At 40.3% G+C, this 16984-nt stretch overlaps 1 protein-coding gene across 1 annotated transcript in view; it reads left to right on the top strand.

Moving 5' to 3' along the window:
* The first annotated feature begins 736 nt into the window (after positions 1–736).
* trip4 (thyroid hormone receptor interactor 4) overlaps positions 737–16984 on the top strand; it is an 89122-nt gene continuing 72874 nt past the window's right edge. Inside the window, exons 1-2 of the mRNA XM_079293617.1 lie at positions 737–886; positions 1286–1467. Coding sequence (XP_079149743.1) covers positions 807–886; positions 1286–1467 — 262 coding nt within the window. The 5' untranslated portion in view covers positions 737–806. The remainder of the gene's footprint in view (positions 887–1285; positions 1468–16984) is intronic.

Raw genomic sequence — 16984 nt, 5'->3', positions numbered from 1 at the left:
CAGATTACTGGATATCTTAACCCACAGTTATATTTCATAATACAGTATATTAGTTGATTTATATTTTGTATTAACATAATGTGTATAATATTCTGAAGCTGCAAAGTAAGTCAAGCGGTCAAATACATGTGGTCAAGTAAAAAGTACAATATTTACCTCCAAAATGTAGTGGAGTAGAAGTATAAAGTGTCTGAAAATGTAAATACTCAAGAAAGGTGGAAGTCTAGCAAAGATGTTTTTACCATATATAGACTGTATATAAGAAGGTTTTTACAATACATTTTAACTTCCTGTTTATAAAATACCATCTGATTACAGAGGAAGTCATTTGGTGCTCAAAATATAGCAAATAACGTTATTGTAAAGTCCTGTCTGAATGCACCTGTATTTCACTATATTACAAAACTGACACCTAGTGAGTGAATTTAACAGGTACACCCAAATATACAGTTTTACTGATAAAACAAATGTATACAGTTTCAAGACTGACTGAACTGGAGATAGAAATGATCATTTTTGATTGTTTGTTTGATGTGAAGCATAGACTTTCGTCAAAGATGTTCTATAGTTATTTCTTAACTGTCTCATTAATGGTTCTCGTACTAACGGTTTGTGGGTGGAACCTTAAGTGACAACACGCGTTTTCTTCCGGACTGGATTCTCTGCTGCCACGCAGTTGCTTCCATCGTGTGTGCATTTGTTATGTCGCCGACTAGAAACACATTCATTCCGTTTCGCTTTGACACGCTAACTGCTTACGTTTGGTTTTGAGCTTTTGAGTGTCAAGTCTTTTTTCGTCGGTAAACATGTCCGAGGCTCTGCTGCAGTGGTGTGTGGACCAGTTACACCACAAGTTCGGGTTGGAGGCCTGTGAAGACATCGTCCAGTAAGTCACGTTAACGCTAGTTAGCCCAAAAAAATTAAATGTCTGACGTCAGGTGAAGTGCTGACTGCCAATAAGCTAACATGATACTTTGTATCTCTGCCGTTTGATGTCACGTGAAGGCTCAGATTAAGTTTGTAATGACGTATAAGGTTAGGACACTGGAATTGTTAAATTAGGTTAAAAAACACAAACAAAATAAATATTATAAATAATCTCCTCATCCATAAATCTATAACTACCCATACGTATTACATAAGCAGACCATTAAACATTGCTGGAAGCCACACAGATATCAAGAAGCAGTGTGTATAAATTATTGAGGTCTTTAATGTTTTCTACATCCACTTTGACAAAAAGTGTGATTGAATTAAATGGTAATTTTGCCATCCTGCTGTCTAGATACATTCTATCCATCGAGAATGCAGAAGAGATCGAGGAGTATGTGGGAGACCTCCTGCAGGGCACAGATGGGAGAAAAGGACAGTTCATCGATGAGTTCCTCAGCAGGTGGAAGAAGACTCAAAGACAGTCCACAGATACCTCAAGTCCTTCCCCTCTCAATGAATCCTTTTCATCACCTGGTAGGCTGTCTGATGTCTGCCGTTGACTGCATTTTGATTTAAACTGTACATAAAGATACCTCCCAACCTTTACCAACCTGCCATAAAACTACAATGCAATGTACTAAACATTGTAAAGTTCGAATGATGAAATGTCTTCTGAGTGGAAATGTAATTCCAGCAGTGGTGTATAAAGTACTCAAAAGCCATACTTGAGTAAAAGTAAAGATACCTTTCTGGAAAACTACTCCAGTAAAAAGTCACCTATTAGAATACTACTTGAGTAGAAGTCTTAAAGTATCTGATATTTATTGTACTTAAGTACAAAAGTACTTTAGTATCAAAAGTAATTTTCTGATATTAAATGAACATCATAACCTGTTCATTGAAAGTAAAAGTACAAGTAAATGCTGTTAATAAAAAAGCAAAGGGTCAGAATTTTGAGAATGATGAAGTTTATTCTTTTAAGTGCTGTGGCACCATGACCAAGGACATGGAGCTGTGTTGAACATGATTGGGTTGGCTGTGATCCATCCAGGAGCAACAATGTTCAACATAATATATTGTACATAAGTATACTTTTGCATCTACTATGAACTTATCATCATAATTCTCCGAAAAGCAATATGACACTGAAGGAGTTGTAACAGTGCGTTTATAAGTATGCTCATTGGACTAGAGGATGTAGAGGGCAAATGCATAATATTATGTTCAGCAAAACATATCCACTTGATGCATCAGGTCAGTGTTTAGAGAAAGGACGCCTGCCTTGTAAACTCCTATGGGCCTGATTTGAACACAATAGGCAAAGGTTTTGCTCAAGCTGAATCTGCAATTGGGCGACTGCTACCATCATAACTCCATCTGATCATCCACAACATGACTCAAATATCAAAACATGATCAATACTAAAGCAGCACCGAAAGTAACAACCCAGTCATTACTGGAAACTGAAAAATGTCCTGTTCATCTTCAAAATTGCGAGAATTCAGTCTCGCTCTTCTTGGGCTGAAGACTCGTCCTGCGATGCTAAATAGCCTTTCACAGGCCGCTGAGGCAGGTAGAGGTGTGTTCAGCGTCACACACAGCTTGCACACAGCTGCGAAGGATTTCCCTAATGCTAACGCTAACACTAATGCTAACGCTGTGCTCTCTCGGCTCCCGTCAATCCCATGGTGTGGTGGCTAGCTATAGCTAACGTTAGCCAACTAGTGCTGCACAACTGTCAACACTTCCTCAGCTCACTAACTCGCTAGCGATCCACTGGTGTTGGTCTTCGTCACCACCGTAGTTTGTTGCGGGAGTAGCAGGTGCTTCCATTTCTGCTTCCATCATGAAATCAGTCATCGTAGAGTGGAATTATACTCAGGTAGTCGCCCGCTAGCTTATAGCATGTAGCATCCTGGGCATCACTGGGAATCAAAACGCCGCGGCTTTGAGAGCACTTGTTTGCAATTGCGCATTAACGTGATTAACCAATGATTTAACTTGCTGCTAGGACCACTGATTCACCAAACCTGCTTGCTTGCAGTCTGTGTTCCACCACAGTCCCCGACGCTGCTCTCGTGATTCATTTTGTTTCTAAAGATAGATTTGATTTTGTAGCGAGTAACGAAGGTTTCAGGGGAAATGTATCGGAGTCAAAGTATCAGTTTTCTTTGCAAAATGTAGTGAAGTAAAAGTAAAAAGTCAACAGAAATATAAGTAGTAAAGTAAAGTACAGATACCCAAAAAACTACTTAAGTACAGTAACGAAGTATTTCTACTTCGTTACTATACACCACTGGTTTCAGACGCCAAGTCTGGAATGATGTCGTCTCATATTTTCAGCTGAACATACCGTAATGAAAAGTCTCAAATATGAGATGGTAACTCAAAACTTTAGCTTTCGATGACAAACTTTGTGAACGTTTGTGAAAATTGGGAACAATTATAAATAAAAGATATTATTGTAAAAATCTTTCCATTATTTGGACTTAATCTCTTATTATTTTGACTAAATATCTTTTAAAAAGTCACATTCATATCTCAGTGTCTCGGACTGAGCAGGAAGTGAGATTCATGACCAGGAAGTGACGTCTCTTTGTGGTCGTTGTAAAACGTTCGTTTGGGTCTTTTTCTCGTCGGTTTACGTGTATTTGTCGTAGTTTTAAGTTTCTTTGTGGTTGTTACTCAGACATCATCCCGTCTGTTCTCGGCTCCTCTGTCACTGTGTGTTCGGATCGGCCACCAAACGGGACAGAGGAAGATCGGGGCAGAAAGATGTCTGCAGCCATCACGCCCTGGACACAAGCTGTTCACCTCCTCCCCTCTGGGTCGCTGCAGGGCTCTGTACGCCAAGACCACCAGACAGCAACAGCTCCTTCCTGCTGGCCGTCACTCTGATGGACAGTGAATGAGACACACTGCACGACCACCTCTGTTCCATTGCCTTTGTTGTTGATAGGTTGATGGTCACGTGTGTGTAGATTGTGCCTCATCCAATCAACGTCAGCAAACAGAATGATTTCATGCAAAAAGATTCAGGCATCAAACACGCATTAATACTTACAGTTAAATATTTAACCTTTATTCCAACATGAAAAAAAGCAGAAAATAACACTTTGATAAACACGTCAGGGCATCTTATTATAGTCTCAGTCATAATATATATATATATCATATAATAATATATATATATCATATGATAATATTCACTATAATATAATAATATATATATCATATAATAATATATATATCATATGATAATATTCACTGTAATATAGTAATATATATATCATATAATAATATTCACTATAATATAATAATATATATATCATATGATAATATTCACTGTAATATAATAATATATATATATCATATAATAATATTCACTATAATATAATAATATATATATCATATGATAATATTCACTGTAATATAATAATATATATATCATATAATAATATTCACGATAATATAATAATATATATATCATATAATAATATATATATCACATAATAATATTCACTATAATATAATAATATATATATCATATAATAATATATATATCATATAATAATATTCACTATAATATAATAATATATATCATATAATAATATTCACTATAATATAATAATATTCAGTATAATATAATAATATATACATCATATAATAATATTCACTATAATATAATAATATTCACTATAATATAATAATATATACATCATATAATAATATTCAGTATAATATAATAATATATATATCATATAATAATATATATATCATATGATAATATTCACTGTAATATAATAATATATATATATCATATAATAATATTCACTATAATATAATAATATATATCATATAATAATATTCAGTATAATATAATAATATTCAGTATAATATAATAATACTCAGTATAATATAATAATATATATATCGTATAATAATATTCACTATAATATAATAATAATATTAATAATAATAACGTGACGTCTCTCTCGCTCTCCACAGTTAGTTGATTCTGTAGCTTCTCATAAATATATATATATATATATATAAGTATAGTATGAACATAGTATTATGACTTACACTCTGTTGAATTCAGCTCATTCACAGTTTCATAGTTGATGAAAGTGGTTTAGTTTCCTTTGAACATAGATGATGGAGATACTTTTATCACAGTGATCTTCATCATTTCATCTGTGTGGACACATGGAAACTGATCACGTGCACATATCTGAACACAGATGTGCACGTGAGAGTTTAAAGTCCTTCTAAAGACGCTCAGGTTTGGTTTTGGGTGTTAAAGGATCACATGTTGTCTGTTCCACGTCCAGAAACGACCCGACTGGACCCGAGTTCAACAACCCTGAAAGTACTTTGTTAAAGTAGTACTAGTACTACATGTATCTGTGCAGTACAAGTATGTGTGTTTCGTTTTACATGTGTGTTCATATTCCGATTGTTTGATTCGGAAGATATTTTGTGTCAAAATCCTTTTCACAAAAGTAATGAAAATACAATAAGCTAATTTCTTATGAAATGTGCAAAATCCTTGTTTATAAAATGAAGTGAACTTATGAAATAAGAAAAATCCATAATTACATAATATTGTAAAGTACAAAATAAGCTAAATAGTAATGAAAAAGGTAATTTCGTTAATTACAAAATCAAGCGAAACACTCATGATTTCAGCAAAATCCTTTATTATTTATTTTTTTAATTCCTTGATTACAAAATGAAATCGATTAACGAAGAACAAAAATGAGCAAAATTATTTTGAAATAAGCAAAATATTTGATTATAAAAAACAAGCGAAATCCATAATGACAATGTGTGAAGAAATAAGCAAAATCCTTAACTTTAAGAAAAATTAATTCCTTTATTAGTACAATAATAAGCAAAAATCTCATGAAATAAGTAATATCCTAAATTCCTCCACTGATAAAAAACAAGCAAAATCAATGATTACAATGTTCTTATGATGAACGCAAAATCCTTAATTCTAAAAAATAAGTAAAATCCTGAATTACTAAATGAAGTAAAATCATGAAGTACAACAATGAGCAAAATAGTAAAATGTCTGAATCTCAAATAAAGAGTTTTTAGGGGCTGATCCCAGCGGGACGTTGTTCCATTTGTATTGTTATGATTATCGTTGAGCTAAATGTTGTCCTGCTGCCAACATGCTGCTCACTACAATAAGTGAAGTCATGAAGTTCATGATACCTTCAAAGGACAAACAGCAACAGATTGACAACATTGAGCATCGTTCTACAGAATGTAGAAGATATACAGTACGTCAGTGTTTCATGTTGATTCTAATACATCACACCAACATTGTTCCTGATAGTCTCTGCTTTCTGCTTGGACTCTGGTAAACCTGCTCTCAAGTCGACTTTAAATGAAGCTTTATATCCGTGAGGTGCTTTTAAAGATTCACGTCTTCAGCAGGAACCAATGGGCTTGGAGCTGAGAGCCACAGACAGGAAGTCAGAAGGTGTGGAGAGACCGACACATTGTTGAGAGGAAGACAGACGGGCTGTAATAACGTGAGATCATATTCAGCCTGATGGTTGAAGGGAACATGCGTATCAAAGGGAGCTGGTGGTGGTTGTGTGTAGAAACCATCTGGATGTGAGATGAGCTCCTTGGAGGAGCTACTCTGCTCCCTGAGCTCCTTCTTCTTCTTCTTCTTCTTCTTCTTCTTCTTCTTCTTCTTCTTCTTCTTCTTCTTCTTCTTCTTCTTCTTCTTCTTCTTCTTCTTCTTCTTCTTCTTCTTCTTCTTCTTCTTCTTCTTCTTCTTCTTCTTCTTCTTCTTCAGCTGATGGAACACCCATCTTATAACAAACCAGCTCAGTGTTCTTCTGTCTGCACGGCATCTGCCCCCTGTTGGCCTGCAGAGACATGACAGCACAGTCCTGTCTTCAGTTGACTGAACACAGAGCGAGAGCTTCATCTCAGTGGCTGGTCTAAACAGCAGACGTGTGTCCGTACCTTACAGTAGAAGTAAAGGCCAATGTTCAGCAACAGCAGAGCCAGCGGCAGGACGATGGCTCTGATGATCAGAGGTCTTGGATCTGAACAAACACATGGACAGTCATCACATCACACGACATCACTCAACATCGCATCCCCTGCTTTATGGTCTGTGTGACTCTAAATGGACCATAATGTACTAAATGAACATCATGCTGCATTGAAGAAGACTTGAAACTAGAGATTTAGACATCAACTCATGTTTACAATGTTTACTGAGGGAATAAATCAAGAGAGAAGTAGAGTCATTTTCTATAGACTTCTATACAACCAGAGGAGTCGCCCCCTGGTGGACACTAGAGAGAATGTGGTTCGTCTTGGTTTCATGTTACGATGATGTCATCACCTACATCCTGTTTTCATCACCAGAGCTCCTGGTCAGAGCTGGCTCATGCTACGCTGTGATTGGCCAGTCAGCGCTAGAGGGGCGGGACTTAGTGAAGAGTCAATTGAAAGCGTATTCGCTGTCATTAGCGACCGTCTCAGCGTTTGGTCTCCAGGATGAGCCTGGTTCTCTGAGTGAGGTATCGGAGCACACCGCCCTGCTTGCTTCTGATTGGTGGAGGAACGACACTTGAATATGGCGAGTTGGGGGCTAAGGCGTGTTATGAGTGATGTGGTGACAGTGGAGCTTTGTGATTGGTCACGTCAGAAGCTGCTTCAGTTCTCAGAGAACCAGAGTTACCCTGGTAACCAAACCTGCTCTGTGCTACAGTAGATTGTGAGCTGTTGCTGTTCATAGACTGTGTTGAGGTTTGGTTACTATATGACATGTGAAACACAATGACACGAGTCACTGTGTCGTTACAGAAACAACAACAACATGGACTCTGTGGTCAGCTGATCATCTTTAGTCAGTTTGGACCAATCATCTTCAAACCTGCATGTAAACAGTCAGCTTACCTAAGACAGTGATGGAGAGCAGACGGCTCTCAGAGGAGAAGTTATGATTAAAAACATGGAGGTGATAAACACAGCTGTAGCTTCCTTGGTGGGCGGGCTCTGCAGCAGGAAACAGGAAGTGGGCAGAGTGATTGACAGCTGGCTGGGTGTCGTTGTGTGCTGAGTTGGAGGAGGTGAAGGTGAGCTGGAAGGAGCCTCCTTGGTACTGTGGCTGGATGGAGCAGCTGATGGTGAAGGTGGAGCGCCTGAGCACCGGAGCCCCCTGCTGCTGGGCCTCGGAGACCCCGTACATTGAGGAGGACACGGTGATGATTGGCTGAAGCAGCAGGTCTGTAAACACAGAGAGATGATGACAGTTCATGTTTACCCTCCATTGAACAAGATGGACCCTGAATATGGACGTGATGTCAGAGGACAGACAGACAGACAGACAGGTGTGTCCTCCAAGTGGAGCTCAGCAGTCTCTGGAGGTTTGAAGCTTCCAGAAACCAGCCCACCTCTCTACACTTCAGGGTGTCGTTGTCCTGGATAACTTCACAGTTCAGTCCAATAGAAACCCACTGACTGTCACTGTGACAGAGGAAGGAACATGCTGGAAACACTGCTGTCAGAGATGATGTCAGAGATGATGTCACTGATGGGCTTACCTGAGCAGGTGAGATCCACGATGGAGGAAGAGGGATGTGATGTTGAACACTCTCTCAGAGCAGATCCAGAGTGAACACAGGGAGAGTAGATCCACCACGCAGATCTCACTGAGGACTCCTTTCTCCGTCTGATAGAAACAGCAGAGCCACAGTCCAGCTCTCTGCAGGCAACAGCTGCTGTCTTCAGGGTCCAGTCACCTGCATAGTCATAGTAACCTACTGGTCTCCAGTCTCCTTCATGTTTCACCTCCAGTGTTCCTGCACAGCGACTGGCTCCTCCCACCAACCTGACAGGTTCTGAACAGAAACAAGAGGGTCGTCAGTGAAGAACAAAGTGAGTTTCAGTAGAACAGAGATGAACCAGATCAAAGCTGCAGCTCCTCTTCTACCTGAGCAGGTGAGTCCAACAGCTTTGCCAGGTGAGCAGGTGCTTCTATCTGAGCCTGAGCTTCTACAGTCCAGGAGAGCAGACTCACGGCCTCCACACTGGAACTCTTTGGTCCACATTGGAGCCTCCACTTCTCCATAGAGCGCCCCCTGGAGGACTGAAGGAACCCCACAGCCAAGCTCCCTACAGACCACCTCTGCATCCTGCTGGTCAAAGTCCTCTTCACACACTGAGGACCACCACTGGTTAGACTGGTTAGACTGGTCAGACTGGTCAGACTGGTCAGACTTCACCTCCAGTCTGCCTGAGCACAGACTCGTCCCATTCACCAGCCTGACAGAGTCTGGAGAGAGAGAACAAGTCAATAATATTCATCATAATAATAATCAGTAACCAGCGAGCTAAGTTCGCTCAAAACACAAAGATGAACAGATGATGAAGTGAACATCTTGAGTCAGACTGGGAGGAGGATTCTTTTCATGTTGACTGAAGGTCAAACAGCGTGTGTCTTGTCTGCATTGTGAGCGTGGTCTGACCAAAGTACAGCACTTTGGAGCTGCATTACAAAACGGTGCAGAGAAGCTGAGAGACGGATTAGTGCTGCTGGGTTCATCATGTGCTGACACAGAGACATGCTCCTCTACTTCCTTCACTGTCATGTAGAATCCACCAGCAGCGTTGTGGTGGAAGATGTTCAACATGAAGGAAGGAGGGATGTTGCCTTGAAGATTGTGAGTTGTGTTGGGACCAGGACTCTACAGAGAATGCTATTCTGGACTCACTTGGAGGAGAAGGGCTTTGAACACAGAGACCTACTGCTGCACACTGATGTGAGATGCTGAGCAGAGGAACATTGTTGTTGACACTCAGTGAGACTTTCTGAATCTTTCTGTACATGCAGGAGATGCACAGCTGGAGGACTACCAGTGGCTTCTGGGTTCAGTGTGTGTGACAGATCTCCCTTCACTGTTCAACGGAGCTGATTCAGAGCTGCAGGATTCTGATGAACATTCATCAACAGCATCAGTGAAGGAAACACCTTTAAAAGACACAACTGCTGTCCACAGGCTTTAACGCTGTGAACTCTCCTCACATGCAGACAGAAGAGAAACATCAGGACAAAGACATCGTGCAGCTTGACATCTATGAGGAGCAACGTGAGAACATCAGAAGAGCTTCACTGAGAGATGAACAGCATCAGTGTTCCACCTGGACAGCTTTGCTGCTGAGAAAGAGATTCTCTCTCTGCACGTTCACATTGAGATCAAATGAAGGGAAACAGCTGCATGAATGAAGAGCTATGGGACGTACTGATGGACACAAGTATCCACACCTCAGAAGATGTGCCTTGAACTAGAAGAAGAAACATGTCTCCACTTCAGCAGCACCAGGTGCTGAGCCAGTAGAGTTAAACACGCAAACAAGTCACGTTGAAAGCAGAGAATGTGGAATCTAACGGTGCGAATAAGGAAGAGACAGGTGAAGCTCATGAAGGGAGAGAGCACCTCAGAGAGTGTTTCAGAGACAGAGTCACAGGATGTAGTGAGGGAGGGACTGGACCAGAACATAGGAAGTAGATTGACACATAGATGATGTCACTGATGGGCTTACCTGAGCAGGTGAGATCCAGGATGGAGGAAGAGGAATCTGATGTTAAACACTCTCTCAGAGCAGATCCAGAGTAAACACAGCGAGAGTCGATTCCCCACACAGATCTCTGTGGGGACTTCTTTCTCCATCTGCTAGAAACAGCAGAGCCACAGTCCAGCTCTCTACAGACAACAGCTGCTTTCTTCAGGGTCCAGTCACCTTCATAGTGTACTGGTCTCCAGTCTCCTTGATGTTTCACCTCCAGTGTTCCTGCACAGCGACTGTCTCCTCCCACCAACCTGACAGGTTCTGAACAGAAACAAGAGAGTCGTCAGTCAAGAAATGAATTTAAATAATAAAATATGAACTAAACCTTGAAGCTGGTTCTGCTTCACTGGTTCTTTGTTTCTCTTTTCTTTCTCTATTTACATGTTGATGTGTGATCTCCTTCAGCCTGGAGTTCTGGAGAAATAGACACATATTTGTTGTTTATCGTAAATGTAAAAGAAATACACAAATATTAGTTTTTAAATGTATTTGCAATCTTCATCTTAAACTCATTGTGATGTTGTTACACCATCACACACCATCACACACCATCACAGACCATCACAGACCAACACACACCATCACACACATCACAGACCATCACAGACCATCACACACCATCACACACCATCACAGACCATCACACACCATCACACACCATCACACACCATCACAGACCATCACACACCATCACACACCATCACAGACCATCACACACCATCACACACCATCACAGACCATCACAGACCATCACACACCATCACAGACCATCACACACCATCACAGACCATCACACACCATCACAGACCATCACAGACCAACACACACCATCACACACCATCACAGACCATCACAGACGCTAACACTAATGCTAACGCTAACGCTGTGCTCTCTCGGCTCCCGTCAATCCCATGGTGTGGTGGCTAGCTATAGCTAACGTTAGCCAACTAGTGCTGCACAACTGTCAACACTTCCTCAGCTCACTAACTCGCTAGCGATCCACTGGTGTTGGTCTTCGTCACCACCGTAGTTTGTTGCGGGAGTAGCAGTACTTGAGAATATTGGCAGCGTGACTGCTCGTTTATCCAGATATTTAGTGAGCTTTCATCAACTTCACTCAAATAATCAGTAAATATAAATCAATCTCCCTCAGAGGATTAGTCAATACAAATCAAGTTCACTCAGATATTGAGTAAATCAAAATGACTTTTGCTCAGATCCTTATAAATATCAATCAGTTTTGCTTGAGAAATTGATTTGGATGTACTTATTATTTTTGTTTAAATTTAGTGAATTTATTCAATATTGTTTTGTCAAATTTGTAGAACTTAAAATCTATTTAATTATATTAAGTGTCACTTTATTATCATCAGTGTTTTAATATTTGTGTATGGATCAGGGACGTGCGGTCACTGGGAGGCAGAGCCTCACCTGCCATCATGAAAATTAAAAAAACATAATAACATGAAATAAATGTTAATATTTCTCAACTGATCTGTTATAAATGTAACTTCTGTATGATTCCAATCATTTCAAGCATTTGTAGAATCAACATCGCTGACTTTGCTCACGTCCTGTTCAAACAGAGAGGAGACACGTGAGCTGTGCGTCATCTCTGATTGTGCAATCCCTCACTCACTGGGTTGAGCGCGTGCCTTTTGCTCTCTCATTGTTTGTCACCACTGTAATATTTGCAGACGCTTTTATTTCACAGGATGTCCTTTCTTTCCATCGCACAGGTCATGTACTTCACGTATGTGTAGAACCCATTTACTCCACCAGTACCTCTGCCTCACTGAAGGGGGCGCTCGAGAGTCTATGTTTGACGGACCCGCGCTGAAGTCGCGTCAAGCTGCACAGAGCAGATCTACCCAGACAGGAAGTCAGACACCGAAAAGGGATAGAGCATCCGGTAACCTTTCAAAATAAAACACTATGTGCAGCCGGATCTCGGCGCACCTTACCTATGTGTGAGTAAAGAATGCTGATATGAAATATGAAAAACAACCAGTAGTCAATGTGCAAGCTGCCAATTGAATGATTTAAGCTGCTCTAATGGGTTCATATCCTTAAATCTCAGTGTCAGTGCCTCACCAGCCACGAACCTCACCGCACGTCACGGTATGTATATGTATGTGTATATATATATATATATATATATATATTTATATTTATATATATATATATATATATATATATATCTCCCTATATATATATATATATATATATATATATATATATATATATATATATATATATATATATATATATATATATATATATATATATATATATATATATATAGTTAGATGTAATTCTTTTTTTATTTTAAATGAAAAAAGAATTACATCTAACTATATATATATATATATATATATATAGTTAGATGTAATTCTTTTTTTATTTTAAATGAAAAAAGCAGGGTTGTCATCTGTGGTTTGAGCGTAATAATATTTTAACTTGAATGTGTACGATTTGACAAAGTTCAGGTCAAATAATCACGTTTTATAAACTAAGAGGAAACTTTTTTGGTGTTTTATTTTAACATTGACTCTGGTACAGTTCATGCGTGTGTTTGTGTGCGTTTGCGTGAATGTGTGTGTGTGTGTTTGTGTACGTGTGCATGTATGTGTGTGTGTGTGTGTGTGTGTGTTCTCTCTGATTTAAAGATACAACAGTAATATTGTAATAAAACACATCATCTCTAAATCAGAGTCCTACCTGAGCTCCACAACAGTAGCAGTATCAACAGGTGATCCATGACGTCCAGGTAGACCGTCTCTCTCCGTCTCTCTGCCCGTGTCTCTCTCCGTCTCTCTCCGTCTCTCTCTCCGTCTCTCTCCGTCTCTCTGCGTCTCTCTGTCCCGTCTCTCCGTCTCTCTGTCCCGTCTCTCTCCGTCTCTCTCCGTCTCTCTGCCCGTGTCTCTCTCCGTCTCTCTGTCCCGTCTCTCTCCGTCTCTCTCCGTCTCTCTGTCCCGTCTCTCTCCGTCTCTCTGCCCGTGTCTCTCTCCGTATCTCTGTCCCGTCTCTCTCCGTCTCTCTGTCTCTCTGTCCCGTCTCTCTCCGTCTCTCTGTCCCGTCTCTCTCCGTCTCTCTGCCCGTGTCTCTCTCCGTCTCTCTCCTTCTCTCTGTCCCGTCTCTCTCCGTCTCTCTGCCTGTCTGAGTGTCTGTGTGCTATCCTCGGTGTATATCTGCGTACAGGAAGAGGAAGAGGTGGCGCTTTACTGATGGCTTATCTGTCTTTAGTTTTACAGAGAAGAGTCTCTGTCACATGATCAGTCACATGATCAGCTTCTTGTGTCCACCATGTTTCCAGTGTGACCAGTGGATCAGACACTTCTTCACTCTGGTGTCCTGGTTCTCTTTGGTCTGTTTAGTTATTGTCCTGTACAGCATGTGGGCTCATGGAAGTAGTATAGAACCATAGAACTATAGATCTATAGAGCTAGAGAAATATAGGAAAGAGTTAGATTCTCTTCGTTGTTTTAAAACGGTTGTTGTTGTTTGAGTCTCTTTGTAGTTGGTTCACGTCTCTTTGTAGTTTTACATCAGTTTGTGGTTTTCTTTTAACTTGTGTTGTTGTTTTAGTCTCTTTATAGGTTTACGTTTCGTTGTAGTTGTTTCACGTTTCAAACGTCTCTTTGGAGTCGTTTTAAAACTTTTGTGGTTGTTTAAGCCTCTTTGTAATTATTGTTTACTTCTTTGTGGTTGTTTTCAAAACTTGTGTTGTTGTTCTGAGTCTCTTTATTGTAGGTTTATGTCTCTTTGTGGTCGTCTTACGTGTCTTTCTGGTTGTTTTACATCTCTTTGTACTCATTGTAAAACGTTTGTGGGGGTTTTCGTCTTTTTCTAGTCGCTTTACGTATATTTGTAGTCGTTTTAAGTCTCGTGGTTGTTTTAAAGCTTTTGTGGTTGTTTGGAGTCTCTCTGTAGCTGCATTATGTCTCTTTGTAGTCACTTTGTAACACTTTGTTGTTGTTTTGCGTCTCTTTGTAGTCAGTTTATGTCTCTTTGGCAGTGGCGGGCCGTGCATTTTATACCTGGGCCTTCTGTGCTGTCCGACTACACTTGAGCCATCTCCTAATAAGCTCATTATGACGCCACAGCTGTGGTTATTTGTTTCTAGGGGTGTAATAATACACGTATTCGTATTAAACTGTTCAGTACGAGGCTTACGAACCGGTACCACTGGCCCGTCAAAGAATACGCCCAACATGTCAAACTAAAGATCTGATTGGTTGAAGACGATGACAATCAACAATATCGTCCCCGTTCACTTAAATCTGCAAAGTCTACCTGGAGGACCTCGGGCCTCTCTTCCATAGAGACAGCATAGAGGTGAGATCTGATTGGATGAAAGCTCTCCTTGAAACAAGCTGTGCTGGAAGCAGAGCAACTGAGGAAGACAGGAGCTGTGCAATGAGAACATACGATAATGGGAAAAATAATTACAATACATGTCGTATTTGTGAAAAATGATTAAATTATGAAATATCTATAACTTTGTGATTCTGTTTAGGCCAGCAGAGAAGGCTTAACTGGTCCTGACGGCCCACCACTGCTCTTTGTGGTTGTTTTAGTCTCTTTGTAGTCAGTTTATGTCTCTTTGTAGTCATTCTAAAACGTTTGTTGTTGTTTTAGTCTCTTTGTAGTTGCATTATGTCTCTTCGTAGTCATTCTAAAACGTTTGTTGTTGTTTTAGTCTCTCTGTAGTCAGTTTATGTCTCTTCGTAGTCATTCTAAAACGTTTGTTGTTGTTTTAGTCTCTTTGTAGTTGCAGTATGTCTCTTCGTAGTCATTCTAAAACGTTTGTTGTTGTTTTAGTCTCTTTGTAGTTGCAGTATGTCTCTTCGTAGTCATTCTAAAACGTTTGTTGTTGTTTTAGTCTCTCTGTAGTCAGTTTATGTCTCTTTGGGGTTGTTTTTTAACTTCTTGTGGTTCTTTGGAGTCTCTTTCTCACTGCCCTTGCCTTTGTTAAATCGATCCATTTAACATGATATTCACACTCAGTGAATTTTGGCAAAACTTTCTGAACTGTGTTTCTGTTGAACTGATAATCATCAATTTCACAAGAAGCTGCGGACTGATTGCAGATCATGATTGTTTCCATGAGCACCAGGCTGAGATGTTCCTATCAGATCAATGTGGTCAGCGTCTTCTTATTATTTCCGCTTCATGTTTTGTCTTATCTGTATTTAGAACAGGTTTCAGTTGAAAAAGGGTATTTTGAACAACATGAAAAGCATTTTGCAAGAGATCAACTGCCTGCACAAGAGTTGACGCACAGCAATATATCACAGTGTCATCAGCATTAAAGTGAAGGTGAGCGGCCAACACATTTTGGCCCCGATTATTTATATAAACAGTAAATACTGACTAGGGAACCGTCACAGGACCTAATACAGAGCCTTGTGGCACACCTTTACAGACGGTTGCAAACAGATCGGCCCATTTAAGATGATATTCGCACTCTGGCAAACTGTGTTTCTGTTGAACTGATAATCATCAATTTCACAAGAAGCTGCGGACTGATTGCAGATCATGATTGTTTCCATGAGCACCAGGCTGAGATGTTCCTATCAGATCAATGTGGTCAGCGTCTTCTTATTATTTCCTCGACATGTTTCAACATCAGCAGAGAGTCATTCAGAGGAGACATTACAGCTGCAACAAGCATCATATTACTAGTTGATGAATCCATCAGTTATGTTTCTAAAGTGATCATTGAGTGTATAAAACACGAGTGGTGTTTAGTGCAGCACACGTTGTTGAGATGGAGTAAAAGGAGGATCTTCAAATGTCTTGGTTTGTCCGACCGAGAGTCCAGAAGCCAAAGATATTCAGTGGAGTCAAACTTACACACCTGCAGTGGTGTATAAAGTACTTGTTCTGCAGAGCTTGGCTAGAGATATACCGACTCAACACATTTAAACCTGGGAGAACAAACAATCTGCAGCCACTGGGTCAAGTTCTGAGAAAACACGTAATTTATTCTGCGCAGGTGCATCAGCTTAAATAGACAGTCACATGACACACTCACACCTGAAATGCATTGGCAATAATTGGGAACACAATCAGTTGCTTCAATTAACACCCCCACTTGATCTGAGCCTGATCACTCTCTATCCCATAGAAGTCTGGCCTCCTCCTCTCTCTAGCAGGGTATCTCCGTGGAGACTGGGATTCGGGCTTGACTCCACCTGTCTGTAGGCCTATCTGGCTTGGACCTGGCCTAGCTTCTGGGATGTCGTTCTGCTCGGGTTGGTCAGGGTCAGGTCTGGTTGCGTTAGACTGCACACCAGTGTCATCGTCGGACATGTCATCAGTCTGCTGTCCCTCAACACAGGACATGAACCTCACCAGTCGGTGCTTCATCACCTTCCTGCTGTCAGGGTAGTAGACCATATAGGCTGGACTGTTCTTGTCATAACCAACGAAG

Source organism: Melanostigma gelatinosum, assembly GCF_949748355.1.
Source record: "Melanostigma gelatinosum genome assembly, chromosome: 2".
In the NCBI taxonomy this organism is placed as follows: Eukaryota; Metazoa; Chordata; class Actinopteri; order Perciformes; family Zoarcidae; genus Melanostigma; species Melanostigma gelatinosum.
The sequence above is the reverse complement of the archived record's forward strand: the minus strand, read 5'-3'. Positions and strand labels throughout refer to the sequence as shown.